We start from the raw sequence: 19,872 nt of genomic DNA, 5'->3' as shown, positions 1-19,872 counted from the left end.
GGTCTTGCATTCTTCTTCTAGCTTTGTCTCAAAACAGTCAGAGCTGGAGTCAGGTAACCCCGGTAACTGGGTCCCTTTGTCTCTGGTTTATTGTACTTCAGCCTTCTTTCTGACCACAAAGGGTGGTCTGGGGTAAAGGTAAGCACCAGGTACAGGATGTAATTAGCATGGAGTTAAAAGATAACAGGTGCAGAATGCAGCTCCTGCAGTCTGGGGGAGTTAGGTGCAGGATGTAAGTTACATAGTGTCAAGTTCGTTTTGAGAAAAGCAAGCTTAGTTCTAGACTACAGATTAGGAACAGTTATTAGAGTAAAATCTAGGAATGATCAGGCCCGCTCACTATTCTCTTTATCTTCTTTGCTCTCAGGAAAAGGAAAGAAAGAAAAATTCATTTTACCATTTTACCTCTTTTACCTTTTCACTGCAACAAAAATACACCTGAAGCTCTACCCCTGAATTTCATCAAATAACAATCTGAAGGATTTTGCAAAGCCAGTGTATGAACATATTGTCAATTGAAAAAAGAACACGTGCGCGCACACACACACACAAAACCTAAAAACGGAGAACTTTTATTTGATGAACTTACTGATGACTGTAGCCTGGGAATCAGATTCTTGGATAGCTCTGAGGAACTGTTCCTTAAAGGTAAGGGAGGAGCCAGAATATATAGTTTTTGCTGGGGAAAACAAAAAACCTGTGGTTGAACATTAATCCTAATGTTAACATTAATCCTCCTAATCACACATACACAAAAAAAAACAGACACCTCAAGTTAATGATTTTAGTGCTTTACTTTGTACGGGGCAATGGAGGCGTGTGGGCTTATTGAAATTATTCCTTTGATATGCACCTTAACCACGGAGGGCCAGCATCCTGTTTTTCTCCAAACTGAATCCCCTCAGGGTGCAGGTGCGGGGTGGAGGTGGGGGGGGGTGCCTTTATGGCCACCATTTCCTGAAATGGCAGGTTATATCCTTTGTCCACAGTATCCACCCTGATTCCTACTTTTCTCAGAATTCCAATCTTCTGAGGCCCCAAGCCTTGCTGCTACCTGGGACCACTAATGTCAACCTTACTTTCTACTGTGGAAAGTGTAGTCTAGCCAGACCTGCAGACACTCAGAACCTCATTGTAGGTCACTGGCTGCCAACCCCTCGGGTGTCCACGTGGTTGCCTCTGTCTGGAACGACCCTTTTCTGCACCTGGAGCAATTCTGCTCATTCTTCAAGCCCCTGCTCAAAGCTCCCCTGAATTCTAGCACACGGGGTTACTGTGAAAACTGAGGTCACAGAGGTCAAACTCTTGGCACAGACTGGGTGGCTGTTCCAGGACAGCTCTGATTGTCACTGTCATGCCCTTACTCCCACCCCTCTCGGGGGGATCCCTCCCTTCCACAATCCTGTCTGCCTTTTACAGGCTTCCCTGATAGCTCAGATGGTAAAGAATCTGCCTGCAATGTGGAAGACCCGATTCGATCCCTAGGTCGGGAAGATCCTGTGGAGAAGAGAATGGCTACCCACTCCAGTATTCTTGCCTGGAGAATTCCATGGACAGAGGAACCTGGGGGGCCACAGTCCACAGGGTTGCAAAGAGCTGGACCGGACTGAGTGACTGACACTGCCTCTTACACATCCTCACGTTGCTGCATGGTGAGTGGTAAACTCACTGCTCTCCTCAATGAAATCCCAACTCCTTGAGGTCTCCTGCTTGTCTTTGGGGTCCCTTCCCTAGCTTTGGGCCTGGCACTTAGAGGATTCCAAGTGTATTTGCCCATAAATCCTTTTGTCTCCTGACTCGAGAAACAGTAATTTGATGAATGATCAGAACATTGTGATAAATTAAAATTCATTTTATGATGTGACTGTGGAGCCAAAGACTGTGCTACTAGTGACATCATGTCGGGCTGATGACACCACTAATCATTAATAATTTTTGTTTCAAGACAGTGTCCTTGGCTTGATATACATGAGGAGAACAGTCCAGAGCCCCCAAGTGTGTCACAGCTCTGTAGTGTGTCATAGCTCACAGGGATGGGCTATGCAGCTGGTGTGGACCAAGCTGGTCTACTCCTTGGGACAGAAATTCATTCATCTCTACACACCTCAGCATCTCACTCAGTATATCTGGAAAACTGAAGTAATCCCTTTACCGGAAACTGGTGGTGGTGTTGAAGATAAGCGCAGAAGAAACCTCTTTCTGCATCTCTCGACTTCCCCACTGACTGAAAAGAACAGGCCACATTGTAGGAAAGTTCCCGGATCATCTGTGGGTCCCAGACATACTCCATGCCCACCTATACCTCTGGGCAAAGCACTGCCATTCACCCCTGTGGGACAGCCCTTCCCCTCTATCCTGTGACCTCCTACTATTGTCCCAAATCCCACTTATACACCTTCTCTATCAGGTCTTCCTGGTCCAGCCCCTTGAGAGTTTTTCCTGATTCAACACTGGTCATCTTCACAAGGTCAAGGCAGTCCTAGGGCAGGCAGGAGGAGTGGGCAGGCAGGCCCCATCTCCGCAGCTCTAGCAACAAGATCTGCAGTGATGAAGCAATGTGCTCACTGGGTCTGAAGCAGGTCTTTCCAGGCCTTGAGCTCCAGCCTGTGGTATGACATGAGCATGGGCTGCAGACAGAGGCCCAGAGGTGAGGACAGAGGGTGGCTGGGAGCTGAGAACCAGGAGTAGGACTTCAAAAGCTGAGACGCCTTTGCACATAAACCCCTGAGCAGGATCCCAGGAATCCAGGGAGGAGCAGTGGATTGAGACTGGTGGAGGAGCTTAGAAGGCACAGATTTGGGGGACACTGAACAATCTGCGTGCAAACCCCCCTCCATCACTCAGTAGTGTGATCAAAAGCAAACCACTTGGCTTCTCTCAATTTAGCTTCCTTTGCTATAAAATGGTCTCCCAGGGAGCAGGAACTACTCTTACACCACTTTTCTGGAAGATGTGAGCCACACCACGAGTTGGGATCTCTAGGCACTAGTCTCAGGCCACCTGGGAGTTCTCTGGGTACCCTGCAGAGACGAGATTCCCACGCGGGGCGTTTCTACTTTGTGGTTTGCCTCTGACATTGTTCAGCTCAATTTCTCTAAAGGGTTTACCAAGTGCTCTAACATCCACGGATGCAATGTCATTGCATCGTCCCATCAGCCTCTTTTGCAGAAGGGCCTCTTTTGCACCTGGGGCCGTGACTTGCCAGTCACTCTGTGGGGACCAGCGCTCGCAAATCCCGTCCGGCAGAGCACCCACACCGAGACCGCGGGCGTAGACGCCCAGGCCCGGAGCCCTCCCTGGGGCGGAGCGAGCCGGCGCGGGGCGGGGCCTTTTCGGGTCACGTGACTCCCGGCCCGGAAGCGCTCGCGCCCGAGACCCCCGGGTGACCGGGTAGCGAGCTACCATCTCGAGCGAGCGCGGAGATTGCGGGGGGGACCCTCTAGTATCGCGCTCCCCGCATCCGCCGCCATGGCCTGGACCAAGTACCAGCTGTTCCTGGCCGGGCTCATGCTCGTCACCGGCTCCATCAACACGCTCTCGGCAAAGTGAGTCCGGGCCTGACCGGGAGGGGTTGGGGCTCGGTAGGGTCTGCAGCCGCCCGCAGGGGCGCTGACGACCCCCGCCCTCCTCCTGCGCCCTCCCCCTTCGCTGCTGTCATTTCCTGGCCTCACCAGCCAGCTCAGTTTCTCTGATCGGTTCACGCGGTTCATAGACCACCCAAGAGGTGCAAGGCACCGGGGAATGCGAGGAGGAGCAAGCAGTGTCCTGGGTGGAGATCCGAGCCCCTGCTTTAATCCCAGCCAGTCACTTTCCAATTCAACATCTTTAATGGGAGGGCGTTCCTCTCTGCTGCCCATTCCAAGGTGGCATCAGGGGCGCGGCCCTCCAGGAGCTGTGGGCCGGGGAGGGCTACGATAGATGCCACGTTAGCCGAGTGACCCGTGAGCATGGAGGGCTGCGATGACAGAGTAGGGGGTGCTCCATAGGCCCCTCCTGGAGAACTGGTTTCAGCTGGGCCTTGAAGCTTGGGTGGAATTTCTGCTGTGGTGGGAACCTCGAAGCAGGAACAGCAAGATCTAAGGGGATTGTAACTCGCTTCAAGTGGCCAGGCTAGATTTTATCCCACAATCAAAGAGGGGCTTTTGAGAAAGTGATTCAGTGAACCTGGTGGTCAGGGTGAAAAGTAATTTGCAGGAGGGAAAACCACTCCAGGGCTGCTGCAGAGCAGATGAGGGGACCTTGGAGGTAGAGGTGAGGTGGAAAGGGAAGGGCCAGGTGGGAGAGACCAGGCGCACAGTGAAACCACAAGGCCTGACCCACAGGGTCAAATAGTCACTCCTGGGCTTCTGCCTGGGAGAACAGGAGTGTTGTTAACCCAGACAGGGCAGGCAGAGGGGGTTCTGCTCTGATGTCAGAGGGCGTGGTGCTCATGGGCCCATAAGGACAGTTCTCAGAAGGTTGGGGGTTGATGACCTGGGGCTGTCATGAGACTGAGGAACCGAGCACAGTCTCCTTTTTGTAACAAGCAGGAGGCCCCGAGAGACAGCCCCTTCTCTTGATGGCCCTTTGGCTCTTTCTCTGTCCCTAGCTCGGCACCGGGCCTTCCTGCCCCCTGCCCACCAAGAACCCCAATACCCAGAGCCCAGCCTTTCTCTGAGCCAGTTCCAAGGTGCATGTGGAGGACAGTAGACAGTGACCCTCTCCCAGTCAGACCTCACTTCCACCTGGGTCTTGCCAGGCTCGAAGCAAAGGGGAGTCACCCCAGTCACCTGAGGGCTGTGCCCCAGGCCCGTGGGGTTGGTGGGGATGGTTGTATCTTATTCATTTTCTAGAGTGTATTTCCCCAGCGCACCCCATCAGTGATGTGAGAAATGCCCCAGAAGAGAGGTCTGGGAGAGAGGTCTTCTGTTCAATTCTTCAGACACGTATAAGGTACTTACAGTATGGAAGCCACTGCCTAGACGCAGGGAAGAAGACAGAAGTGACCAAGAGAAGGTCCTGGCCTTTGAGATGCTTAGAATCTGCAGTGGATGAGACAGATGTGTACATGCTTGACAAGCACAGTGTCCTCCCTTCTCCACAGGAAAGTGGACCTCTGGGTGGGGCCCACCTGTCTCTCCCATTGGGCTCTGGCCAGCCATGTCTGTGTCTTGTGCTGGGCTCCTGGGCCCTGAGGCCTCCTGAAGGGTGCTCCTCTTGCTGAGCGCTTAGCTGTAAAGGAAACTCCACCGGAGGTCTTCCATCTCTGTTAGGATCTGCAGGCCACAGAACAAGTCACTGTCCATCAGTCCCACAAGTCCAGGCCTCAGTCTGGTGCTTACAGGGTGGCTGTGATCTGCCATGGCCACTGTCCCAAAGGAGAGCTGAGTTACTACTGAGGTTACCTGTGTTGACTCAGCTCCTTCCTTAAAGAGGTCAAAACCAGTCTGGTGAGAAACCAGAGGATCCTCAGCCCCAGGAGGCTTTGCCCCTGGAGGCTACCTGAGAGGCCAGAAAGAGGCTTTCAGGTGGGGACCCAGCCTTTGCCTGTGACCTGATGGGCTTTTCAGGAGCCTCCCTACCTGTGACAGGCCCTAGTATTGGACCCTCAGCAGTGTTCTGAGGCCAGACTGTGAGAAGAATGCTCTCAGAGAAAGAACATGGGAATGCATTGGTGTACATCCTGATGGGGATTATCAATTTGAAATCACACTCTGACCTCCAGTTTCCAGCAGGGACAGACAGACGGGAATGTGACCACAGCAAGTAAGTGCTAACCAGCTAATACCCAGAGAGAGAATAGCATGTACCAGGTCCTGCCCCAGCTGCCTTTCGTGAGTTAATGAATTCTCATAATCACCCTATGAGGTAGATACATTTCTTGTCCCTGGATAAGGAAAGTGAGAATCTGGAAAGAGTAACTTGCTTGCCCAAGTTCAACTGAGCTATGAAGTGGCAGAGTTTGTGTTTGAGCCTAAGTAGTCTGGTTCTAGAATCCATGCTCTTAACCTCCAGTATGAATGAAGCTGGGGACTTCTCTAATCATTCTCAGGGGCATTTAGAGTTGTTAGAAACATAGAAATTATCCATTCTAATCCCCACAATTTACAGTCAAGGTCCCAAGGAAAGTTTATGTGTGTATATGATTCAGCTGGTTGGTGTCTAGAACCTAGGTCTCAGCATTTTGGTCCAGTCCCTCAAACTTCCTCTTCCTTGGGGCTTCCTCTTACACCTCCCTGGACAAAAACAGACAAGCATGTGCCTATGGACGCTGTAACCCTATCAGTGGCATCTCCCCTCCCTGCCATCAGAGTGCCTTTGCTCTGGGCCCGGGTGGCAAGCAACTGAAGCCTCTGTCCCAACGCTTACTCAGTGTTCAGGTTTAGAGTCTCTAGTAGCCTTTTGCAGTGTCTGGGCTGTCGAGTGAGCATGTTTCCCTCCCCGGCTTCTTGGGAACTGAAGACAGCGGATGAGGAAGTGGGCGTGAGCACGTGCTGCTGCTGTGCTGCGACCATAGGTCAGCTGTCTGCTGGAGGAGGTCACTGCCCACTCAGGAGGACTGGGTGCCCTGCAAGGAGCCAGCCTGCCTGGGCTGGGCTGGACTGGGCTGGGCTGGGGGTCACCTGAGTGCAGAAGGGAAAGTCATGGATCAGGCAGGCCCCTGGGTGTGGGCAGAGGTCCCCTCCCTTCTCCTTTCTGTGGCTGCTTCTCCCCCACTACCAGGCCTTCTGCTGGTGCGCCTCCTAGAGAACAGACATTTCGGCCTCCCCTGGCACTGCGTGGGGCTGTCTGCCTGAACCAGTGTGCCTTCTGGAACCGCATCCTCCTGAATCCAGCTGGGGTTCTGTACGTAAAGAGCCAGGGTCAAGTAGATGCTCACTCAGGAAGGCTCAGCTCCCCTCCTAAACTTCTGCAGGCTGTGAAGCCCACCCCCCCATGAAGGGCCACGGGGCCATGTTCTCCAGCCACCAGACCCTCTGGGTCCTGGTACCCTGCAGGAAGGGGGCAAGGGGCCTGCGATCATGGGCCTTGATTGGGGAAGGGCTGTCAATCTCCTTTCTGTTCCTGCTCTGACTTTCTCACCTTGGCAACTGCCCCTCCCCCGAACCCTGTGAGCAGCACAGGATAATTGCTTCCAAGGGGTTAATGCTGGCTGGAGAAAGCCTGAAATCTGGAGAAAGCCTGCAATGGGGAGGGCAGTGTAGGAGAGGAGAGAGCATGTGGTTTGGCAGCTGTGGGATTAGATGAGTCACTGGGCCTCTCCAAGCTTCAGTTTCATCTATAAAATGGGTACAAAATCCCTGCCCCACCTCTTAAACATGCTGTAAGAGCTCCTGAGGAGAGTCTTCTTATCCTTAAGAGACGGAAGGGCTGTCATCATTTCTTAACACGTGAGCCACCTGCTGTGACACCCCAGAGGGTGGAGAAGCCCTGGGGCCCTTCTTAAGGTCCGGAACAGGAGAAAGAGGCTGACTCACCAGGATGTGAGCAGAAATGGCCCAGATTCTTCGGGAAGGTGACACACAACTGATGGATCCGAGACAGCCACACCAGCCACTTCCTCAGCCTCTGACTGCAACCCCCAGCCCCATGCAGACACACACACACACCCCTCTGGGAATGCTGAGCTTGGAGTTTTGACTGGGCCAGGCCACACCAGCATGACTCATCTCCCAGGAAGGCGAGCCCACCCTGCAGCCCTCTGAGGCCCAGGGAACTCAAGGAAACCCGCTTCTGCCAGTGGGAGGCACTTCCTCATGTGGCCTCAGCCTAAGCCTCCTGGGTCCCCACAGGCCTCCTGCCCTAGGGACCATGGCTATCCCCAGAAAAGAGCGTCCAGAGAGTGGAGGGCCCACCTCAGCCAGGGAAGTGGGAAGGATCAGGAGGAAGAAGGTGCTCGGTGTTGAGGAAGGAGCACAGAGCAGGGGGTGAAGGCTCACAGGCACTAGAACTTCCCTGTGTGCCCAAGCCCTCTCTGGCCCCTGGGTTTCTTGTCTGTGAAACTAGGAGCTTCCCGAGATGATGGCCGAGTTTGTCCTCCTCTTTTCAGCACTCTGGCCCTCCATCTGTTCTGCAGGATGGGTCGCAGAGGAGGGACACTCCCTGGAAGCCTTCAGGTGAAGCTGAGCTGGGGCCACACCCACCCAGCCCAGAGGAAAATTTTGCAATAAGGAGTTCATGATCTGAGCCACCGTCAGTTCCCTGTCTTGTTTTTGCTGACGGTATAGAGCTTCTCCATCTTTGGCTACAACGAATATAATCAGTCTGATTTCAGTATTAATCATATAGTGATATCTACGTGTAGAGTTGTCTCTTGTGTTGTTGGAAGAGGGTGTTTGCTATGACCAGTGCATTTTCTTGGCAAAACTCTTAGCCTTTTGTCCTGCTTCGTTTTGTATTCCAAGGCCAAACTTGCCTGTTACTCCAGATATCTCCTGACCTCCTCCTTTTGTATTCCAGTCCCCTGTGCTAAAAAAGACATCTTTTTTTTTTTTTTTTTTTGGTGTTAGTTCTAAAAGGTCTTGTAGGTCTTCATAGAACTGTTAAGCTTCATCTTCTTTGGCATTACAACAGCAGAGGAGAAAGGGAGAAGAGACAGAAAAGAACTTTTATTGACTCCCTGCCATCTACCAGGTCTTTTATGTCTTATTTATTACTTTTGTGAGTTCATCAGTGTTGGCATCATTATCCCCATTTTATAGGTGAGAAATCTATAACTCATCCAACCTGTGACATTCAAAAGTCTGAAGTCTGACCTTTCCATATATCCTGCTACCTTTTCTGAAAATAAGTTCAAGCAGGTGGGTTTGGGCCTAGATCCACCCGTTAACTGTATGAGGCTGAAACAGCTCTCTCTCGCCCAAGTCCCCGTCTCTAAAACAAGGGTCCTTGTTATGAGACTTAAACCACAAAGCCCACGTGAAGTGGTCAGCCAGTTCAAGGAGAAATACAGATCTGGTACAAAGTTAGTACACAATGAACTGTGCATTTATAAATACACGTTAGGGAAGCGTTTTTCAAGGAGACAAGTGCTATCCCATTGGGGAGTCACTGATGTCACCCCCAGATGAGCCAGGGCTGGCTTTTGGCCGTTGTTCTGTGCTACCTGAGGGCTTCTGTAACTGCACAGTGAGCCAAACCTTTCCCAGGGCCAAGTTGGGAAGCCTGACTCCTTCCCAAAGTGACTGCAGGCCTAAACTCCTCCCTGGCCCCAAGAGGCTGGGAGGGGCAGCCTGTCCTAACACCTAATCCCTGGGGCTGTAAGCCTGCCCCAGTCCCTCAGATACAAAAAGATTCCATTTCCCCTGCTGGGAACCTGCCCAGTCCAGCCTGTTCAGGCAGACCCAACCCTTGGAGAAAGGAGACAGCACCAGGGGAGGGGAGGAGGCTTTGCACCAGCCCTCCAGCGCTCCTTGAGGTGCCCATCCCTAGGGAAGGGCAGGCCTGGCTGGTCCCACCAGCAGGGGGCAACTCAAACCAGGTGGCAAATTAGCACTGTGCGTTTGGACTGTAGTCACCACCTACCCATTTGTCTAGTGGGGTCTAGAAGTCCATTCATGAAACCCAAACAGTTTAAACTTGTGTATAATTAGGTTCTAGGAGCAAAGAAAGCTGTGGAAGTTACTGGATGCTGAGTTCATATCCTCTCTAGTGACAGTGACTGTGGGACCAGAGAGTCACACAGATGTGAGTTGTGACTGTCAAGTGCGCAGGCAGTAGCCCAGTGGGAGTTCCAGGAGGTGGCCCCACCGCCAGATTGGAGTCTTCTTGAGCCTACCCGTCTGTGTTCTGGGTGCAGCCCCAGGAGAAGGGGCTTTCATACCAGCCCTTGTCCTAGGCTTCTGGTTGACCATGAACTTGGCAAGACCTCCCCTGTTCCTCCTGGAGGAGCCCTGGGAATTCTCTCTCTGACCTGCTCACTCACTCCAGGGCCATTGTCTCTGTGCCCTTGGTAAAGCTTGACCTCTTCATTCGCCCTGCTTCTCTCTGTTTCGCTCAGCTGCCTCATCCAGGCCCTCCGCCAGGGCTCTGTCTGTGACAGTGAGTCTGGCTGGAGAGTGGGCTACCTGGGTAGGCCATGCACGTGGCGGCTGGCCCACGTTCCGGGTCCTGTCCTGCACGGGGAAGGATCCCCAAGCCAGAATCTACTGCAGATCAGGCAGAAATGAGACCCCTTGGAGAACAGGCAGTTTCTGTCCTTAGTGGGGGCTTTCTTTGCCCCTTTGGTACTGGGTCTGGTTACATCCTGATCCCCCAACCCAGATTTCCTCTACGTTCCCAACCAGGCACATTAGCACTTCTCTTTAAGGGCCCATCAGCTCCCCTTTGACCTCCACTGTTCCCAAGCAAGCACTGTTCCTAACATCCCTCCTCACATCTTTGGGAGTGGATGGGGTCTCTCACCTTGAGATAAGTCTGCCATAGCCCTGTTTTGTTCACTCGCTCTAGGATGTGTTCAGGTTTCTTTGTAGATGTGGTCTCTGCCTCCCACTTCATGCTACCATCACCGCTCAGCCCACCCTGCCTGCTGCCTGCATCTGGGCATCATGCCCTTGCCCCAAGCTGTGGGAAAGCCTATGCGTGGGGTGCTATGGTCCAGAGTGGGGGAAGCATAGGCAGGTCAATGACCCATAGAAAGTAGCCCTAGGCCTGTGTTGACCTGAGTCAGCAGTGTGATATGGCAGATACAGTCCAAGCCAGGTCAACTAACCAGGATGTCCAACACGTGAGAGGGGCCTCCCTGTTGCCCAACTCCGTCCAGGCCAGATCACATGCCTTGGGTCTGGGCTTGGCCCCACCGGAGCACTTCCAGAAGTCAGCAGCCAGGGAAGGAAAGGTTAGCAAGGGCTGGGGCTGCTTAACCAGAAGATTCAGAAGGTGGGAACATCTCCAAATATATGAAGGGCTTTCAGATGAAGGAGAGATTCAATCCCAGGGACATAACACAGCCCAGTGACAATGAAATTCAGGGGCAAAAGCTTTAGTGACAGACGTTGGTCAGTGCAGAATGGTTGGTAGCAGCTGCCCAGAGCACTGTGCCGTGACAGGTTCTGGACTCAGTGGGGCCACATGCCAGAGTCAGCCCATCTGCTGGGCGCTGGCTGGCGGGCCACTCCACAGCGCCATGTCCTTGCCACCTGCTTCTAAGCCACTGCTAGAAAACCCTGCCAGACCCTTCAGGTTATGTGAAGGTGACCAGGTGGTCCGTGTCAGGTGGGCGTTTCCCAGGTGCCATGTGACCCGCAGACCAGGGACTCGATATTTTTGAGCATGGGTCCTTTGATAGTTTGGTGAAGCCTAGAGTAGTGTTTTGAAGTGTACAAATAAAACACCAAGGATTACAGAAAAACCTAATTGCATTGAAATAAGATTATCCAGACATTAAAAAAGCCAGTTTGTAATATAGTAACAGGTATGTGCATGCACTTCTTAACACATGAAATTATAAGCAGTGGGTCTGATTACTGTAATTTTTGACTAGTCAAGAGTGTAAGTGATACTTCACAGTATCTACAGTGACTCGAATGTGAAAATGAGAATAGCTGTGATTTCCATGTGTGACAGAGTTGTAGGTCCTACAATAGTGTATTTATAATTTGAAGAAATGCTAAATTTCTGCTAGCGGTTCATGAGATTTCAGCTAAAGGTGCCCAGGCCTCTACTGTCTGTCCCAACTCCCAGGTGAAGACCGCTTACTGTGAAGACTAGCCCCTTCAAGGGGGAACCCCACTCTGGGCCGAATCCCCTAAGTCTGGCCTCTTGGCATCAGGAGGCGTGAGCTCTCTGCAGGCCTGGGACCAAGTGGGAGAACCCGTGCACTGCAGGGTTTGACTTTCTCTCTGTCTGCTGCAGGTGGGCGGACAACTTCGTGGCCCCGGGCTGTGGAGGGAGCCAGGAACACAGCTTTCAGCATCCCTTCCTCCAGGTATCTGTGCCTCTGCTCTCCCAGCTCTGTCTCCCAGGGCTCAGGGCAGGTCCCCCCGTGAGGCCTTGCTGTTTCCTGTCCTAGGGGTGGAGTCCCCCCCTTGCTCCCTACTTCTCTGCCTCCCTCTCCAGAACACAGGCCAGGGTGTGGGGTGCCCCTGGAAGGGGCCAAAGGCCCTGTTCCCTGTAGGAGGCCTGCACAAATCCTGGTGCGTAGTCCTGTCCTGGACACCTTGAGGCCAGCCCTCACCATGACAAAGTCAGGACCCGTTTGGAAAAATCAACCCCTAGTGAAACCTGCTCTCCAACCATGGGGAGCCCAGACCCACTAGGACGGGGCAGGCACCATCAATGGAAGGTACCTTATTGCTGGACTGGGAAGTGGATGAGACAAATTTCAGCCTCAGTTCTGCCAGCAACTTGCTCTGTGACCTTAAATAAGTTCCTGAGCCTCTCAGGGTCTCAGTTTCTCCATCTGGAACTTGACCAGGAAGTGGCCTAGACTGGTGGGTTTTCCGGCCAGGCTCTATAGCCTTAGGGTTTCCATCGAGGTGTCTGAGGCGCTAAGGAGTAGACGTAGGCAGCTCCCACACAGGAGCTCTGCGTTTGTCTGTTTTACATGTTGGGTTTATAGGTTATCTCTTACTTGAAGAAAGATGATTTTTTTTTCATTTTTGTTATGGGACTTCCCTGGTGGTCCAGTTGGTAGGACTCTGTGTTTTCACTGCCAAAGGCTTGGGTTTGATCTCTGGTCAGGGAACTAAGATCCCAAAACCATGTAAACTGTTAGTTGCTTAGTCATGTCTGACTTTTTGCCACCCCATGGACTGTAGCCTGCCAGGCTCCTCTGTCCATGGGATTCTCTAGGCAAGAATCCTGGAGTGGGTAGCCATTCCATTCTCCAAGGGATCTTCCCAACCCAGGGATCAAACCTGGGTCTCCTGCATTGCAGGCAGATTCTTTACCATCTGAGCCACCAGGGAAACCCAAAACCGTGTGGCATGGACAAAAGAAAAAAAAAAATTAGTTGCTGGTGAACCTCCTTCCAGCTCTGAACTGGCCTGGTTCCATCCCTGCAGGCAGTGGGCATGTTCCTGGGAGAGTTCTCCTGCCTGGCTGCCTTCTACCTACTCCGGTGCAGAGCTGTGCGGCACCCAGACACCAGCGCAGATCCCCAACAGCCCTTCAACCCTCTCCTTTTCCTGCCCCCAGCCCTCTGCGACATGACAGGGACCAGCATCATGTATGTGGGTGAGTCGCCAGGCCAGGCTGCCAAGGGCTCAAACTGTGGCCCCAGGGGGATGCTGGTGAAAGAGCTTCCCCCACCCCCAGCTCATCTTCAGTTCAGTTCAGTAGCTCAGTCGTGTCTGACTCTTTGCATGGACTGCAGCATGTCAGACCTCCCTGTCCATCAACAACTCCTGGAGTTTTCTCAAAATCATGTCCATTGAGTCAGTGATGCCATCCAACCATCTCATCCTCTGTCTCATCCTCATCAACTCATCTTCAGCACCCCCTTTACACACACACACACCCCTTTACACACACACACAGAGCTCATCTTCAGTTCCCCCTTTACACACACACACACACAATCCTTTACACACACACACCACCAGCATTCACTGAGTACTTAGCACGTGTCAGCTGCCTTCAGCTTTGAACACACCTCAGTGAACAGAGCAGCCTGGCCCTCAGGAGCTCACATCACACATCTGTCCTCTTCCAGCGCTGAACATGACCAGTGCCTCCAGCTTCCAGATGCTGCGGGGAGCCGTGATCATCTTCACAGGCCTGTTTTCAGTGGCCTTCCTGGGACGGAGGCTGGCACTGAGCCAGTGGCTGGGCATCCTTGCGACCATTGCCGGGCTGGTGGTGGTGGGCCTGGCCGACCTCCTGAGCAAGCACGACAGCCAGCACAAGCTCAGCGAAGTGATCACAGGTGTGGCCGGGGACAGGCGTCCAGGGGTTGCCCCGCACAGAGTCAGGGGAGAAAGCATCTGATAGGCTCTGCTGCCTGCCAAGCCTCGGGGGAGGGTGTGTGGGGTACCAGCTGTTGGCCTGCACCTGCTCTCGAGGTGATGGGAGCAAGCAGGGCCAAGCAGCATGAGAGAGGGGTGGGTAAGGAGTGGGAAGGTCGGAGAGGGAGAGGGCTCAGGCTACGTTTACTTACAGCCACACAACCTACGGGATCTAGGAGAGGAAACGCGTGAACGTTTACTGAGCACTTACCCAGTGATCAGCCGGCACTCTGCACTGTGCTCGTCATCACCGTCAGTCTTACGGCCCCGGAAAGGAAGGCCTGCAGCAGTTTTACTGTGAAGTGCCACCCTGGTCCCTTAGAGGCAGAATTAAGCCAGAAATATCTATCTCAAACCCCACTGCTTCTCAAAAGACCCACTTACCCCAGTTGTGCAGCCCTCAGACCCCCGGGCCTTCTGGAGCCTCACCCGAGAGGGGAGGGGTGACAGTGCCTGCCCTGTTGGCCTGCCCCACCCCTCGGGGGCCAGGAGATCAGGCTCAGGGATGCCCTGCAGAGTCAGGGGCCGTGGGGGGCTGTTCCGTCCCTGAGGGAGCTGTCTCCCCGAGCCCTGGCCTCACACTGGGCCCCTCCTTTTTGCCACAGGGGACCTGTTGATCATCATGGCCCAGATCATCGTCTCCATCCAGATGGTGCTGGAGGAGAAGTTTGTGTACAAGCACAACGTGCACCCACTGCGGGCGGTCGGCACAGAGGGTGTGTATGAACACGGGCTGGCAGGGGGGCGCTGGGTGCAGTGAGCCCTGCAGGGTGGCACGTGGAGAGAAGGTGGTGAGGGCCCGGTGGGTGCTGGGGACCTCTGGGAGGGCTGAGCCTGCCGCCTCCCATCCTTCCCTTCACCACGTACATGTTGACAAATACTCTGACACGTGCCGTGCACTCAGCCAGGAGCTAAAGGAGGACAGAGGCGAAGATGAATAAGATGCAAGCCGCACTTTAGGGAAGCCGACCACTTCCTAGAGCAGTGGGGCTGCTCGAAGAAAGGAGCAGGCAGTCCACCCTTACTCAAGTGATAGTTTACTTGCCAAGCATATCTAGTGTCATGGCCCAGGGAAGGTGGCATTTGAGCTGCAGGTTTCAGCAGGCAAGAGTGGGAAGGAGGGAACTGCAGATGCAGAGGAGATGTGGGGAGCTGGACATGAGTTTGGAAACCAGTGAGGAATAGTTTGGGCAGGGGTACACATTTGATGTTGGGGAAATAACCAGGAATTGAATATGTCAGGGCCACATTGTAGAGAACCCTGTACATCAGGCAAGCGGATTTAGATCTTAAATGACAGGCAGGGAAAAACTACCAAAGGTTTTTGAGCAGGAAAGTAAATCAAAATCAGTGCTTTAAAAATGTAATACTAACAGGGTGGATTAGAGCAATGCAATCAAGGTGTGACCCTTAGTCTCTACGGGGAGCTGGTTGTGCCTGGCGCACTGTGAGCCGAGGGCCTACAACAAAACGTGAACCACCTACATCGACTATGTCATCAAGCACACTGATCGCTTCCACTTATTTTTTTTCTAGCATGATTTTCAGAGTGAAATTGAAAGCGTCAGTCACTCAGTCGTGTCAGACTCTTTGTGACCCCACAGACTGTAGCCTGCCAGGCTCCTCTGTCCATGAGGATTCTCCAGGCAAGAATACTGGAGTGGGTAACCATTTCCTCCTCCAGGGGATCTTCCCCACCCAGGTGTTGAACCCAGGTCTCTGGCATTGCAAGTGGATTTTTTACCATCTGAGCCACCAGGGAAGCTACTTCTGAGTGAAGCAGTGCCTTGATTTACATTCCAGTCCAGCTCCTTGTCACAGACCAACAGCACTGAATTAGAGAGCTGTGTTTCTCCACACTTGGGAGAGCAATGTAGTGCTTGCAGCCAGCCAATCCTTCTGTCAGTGAATAGAACCGAATTTTAAGAAACATCAGACAGCATTGTATGTTGTAAGGATAGCTGTTTTGTGGCAGTGCGTACATGACTGTGCACCGGTCACAGTATAAAATGTATTTCCTGTTCTTGGTCCAGTTAGAAAACACAGGTTAAAAGTGGAGAAGGGGCAGCCAGAGCCCATTCAGTAGGCAGTTTTGAGTTTCTAACGAGCAGGACACCTCCAGGACCTGAAAGGAAGGAGCTGGTTTGAGGGCGGCTTGGCAGGGGTGGCCAGAGGTCAGCGGAGCCCTGGCACGGTGGGACCAGAGCTCCAGCAGAGAACCTGACGTGTTCCCTCCACTCCCGCAGGCCTCTTTGGCTTCGTGATCCTCTCCTTGCTGCTGGTACCCATGTACTACATCCCCGCCGGCTCCTTTAGCGGAAACCCTCGCGGTACCCTGGAGGACGCGCTGGACGCCTTCTGCCAGGTGGGCCGACAGCCACTCATTGCGCTGGCGCTGCTGGGCAATATCAGCAGCATCGCCTTCTTCAACTTCGCGGGCATCAGCGTCACCAAGGAGCTGAGTGCCACCACCCGCATGGTGCTGGACAGCCTGCGCACCGTTGTTATCTGGGCACTGAGCCTGGCGCTGGGCTGGGAGGCCTTCCACCCGCTGCAGATCCTCGGCTTCCTCATCCTCCTGGCGGGCACCGCCCTCTACAACGGGCTGCACCGCCCACTGCTGGCCCGCCTGTCCAGGGGCCGGCCGCCAGCAGAGGAAGGCGAGCACGAGAGGCTGCTAGGGGGCTCTCGGACTGCCATCAACAGTGCCAGCTGAGCCTCCTGCGGGGCCTCTGCCACCACCTGGACGCTCCTTGTTCACCCTGAGGCTGAGGCCACGTGGGCTGGTGAACCTCAAGTGCTCTGTCCCCCAGGCCTCACCCCGCCCCCTCCCCACTGACCCCCACCCAGGGCAGCCACTGCCACAACATCCAGGTCTTCCTTTGTCACCATCCCATGCAGAGAGGTGTTACCCAGCCCCCTCTGAGGCCTGAGTTCCGTGCCCAACCCCTGCCAGGCTTCCCCAGCCCCCCAGACCCCCTGGAATACTAGAGCTAAATCATGGGGTAGAATTGAAGCAGCTCTAGGGCTTCCTCTTAAGTCATAAGCTAAATGTGGTTCTCCCAGGAAGAGAGGTCAGTGAGCAAATTCTAACAGAACTAAGTACCCCGTTTTCTACGACTTGTAAGATATTCCCTAACTGGAGACTGAAGTTTCAGCTGGGGTCTTGCTGCAAACGCTGTGTGCTCCCCAGCCCTGTGCCAGGTTCTTCTGGGCCTTGGCTCCTGCTCTGTACAAGGTGTCCATGGTGTAGGACCAGCCTGGGGAAGGAGGAACAGCCCGTTTATTGGAAATGCCTCCTGCCCACGGTGTTCCTCCTCGCTCACACCCCCGGGCCTGCCCACCTGGGAGAGATTACAGGGGGTTTCCAGGCAGCCCTTGATAACAGTTTTTATGAACTCTGATTCAGCTTCCATTTTAAAGCTGAGGAAGCTGAGTACCAGAGCTTTAAGCTGTTTGGCCGAAAGGGCTCTCCTGCCCACGGCTCTGGCCATGCAGCTACATGATCGGGTGGCAGGCTGGGGTGTCGAGGGCATTTGGGCCTCAGCTCCACCCCCAGCGCCCCCACTGCATGGAGAGCCCTCCAGGGTGATGGGTCTCCCAGGAGTCTACCATTCAGAGTGATGCTGCTATCACTGCTCTCTAGTTAGTTAGATAACTAACATGTTAGTGCATAACAGCCTGCACAGGCAGATGTGGATGAGAAAACTATGGCCCAGAGAAGGTCAGGTGATGTCCTCATGGAGGCAACATTCCAAGTGCGGATTGCCTGATTCCAAACCTGTGGCCCCACCTACGATACGAGTGTCTCTGGGATCTTTGGGCGGAAGTACATCCTGTGCTCTTGTCCTCCAGGTAACCCACCCCTGAAGAGAGGGTACTGGTAGCAGGGACCCCAGGGAGCTGAGCAACCCTTCTTTCCAGTGGTCCTCACTCTGTGGTAGTTTCTGGAGCCTCACTTCACTCCCTGGGCAGCTCTATCATGAAAACAAAACACCAAATGCCTTCCTTAAAATAGATCATGGGGAAGGAATCTCTTACCAGCAAAGCCCTCAGGCTGTGGGGATCCAGGAGGTTCTTACCATCCTGTACCCCCAGCTCTGAGTTTCAGGGGGCCGTGAGCTCCTCTGGGCCATGGTGTGTATCACAGGAGGAAGGAGATGGAGAGTGAGGAGGTGGGGACTACAGCTGCTTGGGGGGCTTACAGTGTTGTTTCAGGGGTTTTATTTTTAAAAACAAAGGGAAATTGGCAATACGGACTTTTCTCTTCAGTGAGAAGGAAGAAACACAAGGGTTAGGACATTCCTGGAGGTGATGTCTAGAATGTCAGAGTGGAAAAACTCTAATGCACCAGAGAAATCATCCAGTCCCAACCCCCATTGTTCATGTGAAGAAGTTGAAGCCCAGAGAGGAAGACACTTCTCAGGAATGCACAGAGCCAGGGACTGGCAAAGCCAGATTTGCTGGTTCTCAGTCCTTTCCCATCCCGTTCTCCCATCGGAGCAGGGCTGGGAGTCCAGGACTGGCTAAAGTAAACAAATCATGGACCATGTGGATTTTAGCATCGAAGGGTTGTGGAGTGAGGGGCAGCAGAGCATGGGGAGGGGGAATCATAGTCAGGCCTGCCACCCACGCAGGCACCTGGCTTTAGGTCTTCACATCTCTAAAATGGGGAGGCCAGGCCTCACAGGATGGCTGTGGGCATTAACCTAAGGTAATAAATGGAAGGTACCTGTAAATGCTTGCAGTGCAGTGTCGTGTTAGGCTACTCTGCCCACCAGGGTGGCTGTCAGGTGCTTAGGTCCCAGAGAGCCCTGATGCAGAGCATCAGTTTTGCTTGGGGTTGGGGGGATCTTCTGTTACACTATTGTGGAGTAGAGTGTAAACCTCATGTCGATTATAAGATAAAACAGGATGCCTTGTGAAATTTTTATGTTGAACCTAAGTACCCCTCCGGACCGTGGAGGTGTATCCTCTCTGTCCTGGTGTCTGGGGGGCTTCAAAGGATGAGTGTGGGAGGCTGTGCTGTGTTGTTCTGGTAATGGGGGTGGAGAGGATAGGATCCCTACTCTCCCACTGAGCCTCGAGGGTTGTGGGGGACGTCTGCAGCTGTGGCCTACTGCTCTGAGCAAGGTAAGGGGGCCCTGGACCCCAAAATTAGAATTGACTGATAACAGACTTATCAGTTCAGATACAGTGTTATTCAGGCCATCTGCATTGTGAACTTACCAGTCCCTGCCCGATTCATAGTGGTCCTGGAAAACCCTGGGGCTGGAGCATCCTCCAGGGCTGCCATCCAGGCCCTGGAGGAGCCCTTGGGCTCACTGCCCACAAGAGAGACTTAGGACTGTGCCAGGCGGTTGCATTTGCCTTCACTCGTCCAAAGGTCTCTTAACAATTGAACCGCACTCAAGATGGTCAGAGTCCCCTGATGAGGATGGTAAGAGGATTGGACCAGATGGGCACGTGGTGTTGGGGGGAAGAAGCAGAAAGGGAGTCAGAGACCTGTGTCCTCAGCCCGCCCCTCCTTGACTGTGGCTTTAGACAAGTGATGTTACCTCTCCAGACTTTGGCTGCCTACAAGAGGGAGGTTCTTTGCTTCCTAAGTGTGTTCACCTCCCTGATGTGCTTGCAGATTGAGTTTGTTCTTTCATGTTTCCCTTGGTTAAGAGCCCACCCGGCCTTATGTTGACTACATCCTTTGAAAATCTGAGGTCATCAGGGGGTTTCTCCTATAGCCATAAAAGTTTATAGATCGCCCTTCTTCAGTAAGAACTCTGTCAAAAAAAAAATTTTTTTTTTCATGTTTTAAAGAATTTTTATTGGAGTATAGTTGATGTAAAGTGTTGTATTAGGGACTTCTCTGGTGGTCCCATGGTTAAGACTCCATGTTTCCACTGCAGCACTGCAGGAGGCATGGGTTCAATCCCTGGTCAGGACACTAAGA

The 19,872-nt window shown here is 53.2% G+C and overlaps 1 protein-coding gene across 1 annotated transcript; it reads left to right on the top strand.

Moving 5' to 3' along the window:
• Positions 1–3,336: 3,336 nt before the first annotated feature.
• SLC35F6 (solute carrier family 35 member F6) lies at positions 3,337–18,840 on the top strand. The gene is made up of 6 exons (XM_019970574.2): positions 3,337–3,545; positions 11,833–11,905; positions 12,984–13,155; positions 13,634–13,846; positions 14,531–14,641; positions 16,172–18,840. The coding sequence occupies exons 1-6, from the start codon at positions 3,469–3,471 to the stop codon at positions 16,639–16,641; spliced, it is 1,116 nt and encodes a 371-aa protein (XP_019826133.2). The 5' UTR covers positions 3,337–3,468; the 3' UTR covers positions 16,642–18,840.
• The last annotated feature ends 1,032 nt before the right edge of the window (positions 18,841–19,872 follow it).

This window comes from Bos indicus, chromosome 11 (genome assembly GCF_029378745.1).
Source record: "Bos indicus isolate NIAB-ARS_2022 breed Sahiwal x Tharparkar chromosome 11, NIAB-ARS_B.indTharparkar_mat_pri_1.0, whole genome shotgun sequence".
Taxonomy (NCBI): domain Eukaryota; kingdom Metazoa; phylum Chordata; class Mammalia; order Artiodactyla; family Bovidae; genus Bos; species Bos indicus.
The sequence above is the reverse complement of the archived record's forward strand: the minus strand, read 5'-3'. Positions and strand labels throughout refer to the sequence as shown.

Coding starts and splice junctions, on each gene's coding strand:
- SLC35F6 (XM_019970574.2), top strand. CDS start 3,469: ATGGCCTGGACCAAGTACCAGCTGTTCCTGGCCGGGCTCATGCTCGTC. Junction 3,546..11,832: donor ATCAACACGCTCTCGGCAAA/GTGAGTCCGGGC, acceptor TGTCTGCTGCAG/GTGGGCGGACAACTTCGTGG. Junction 11,906..12,983: donor TTCAGCATCCCTTCCTCCAG/GTATCTGTGCCT, acceptor CCATCCCTGCAG/GCAGTGGGCATGTTCCTGGG.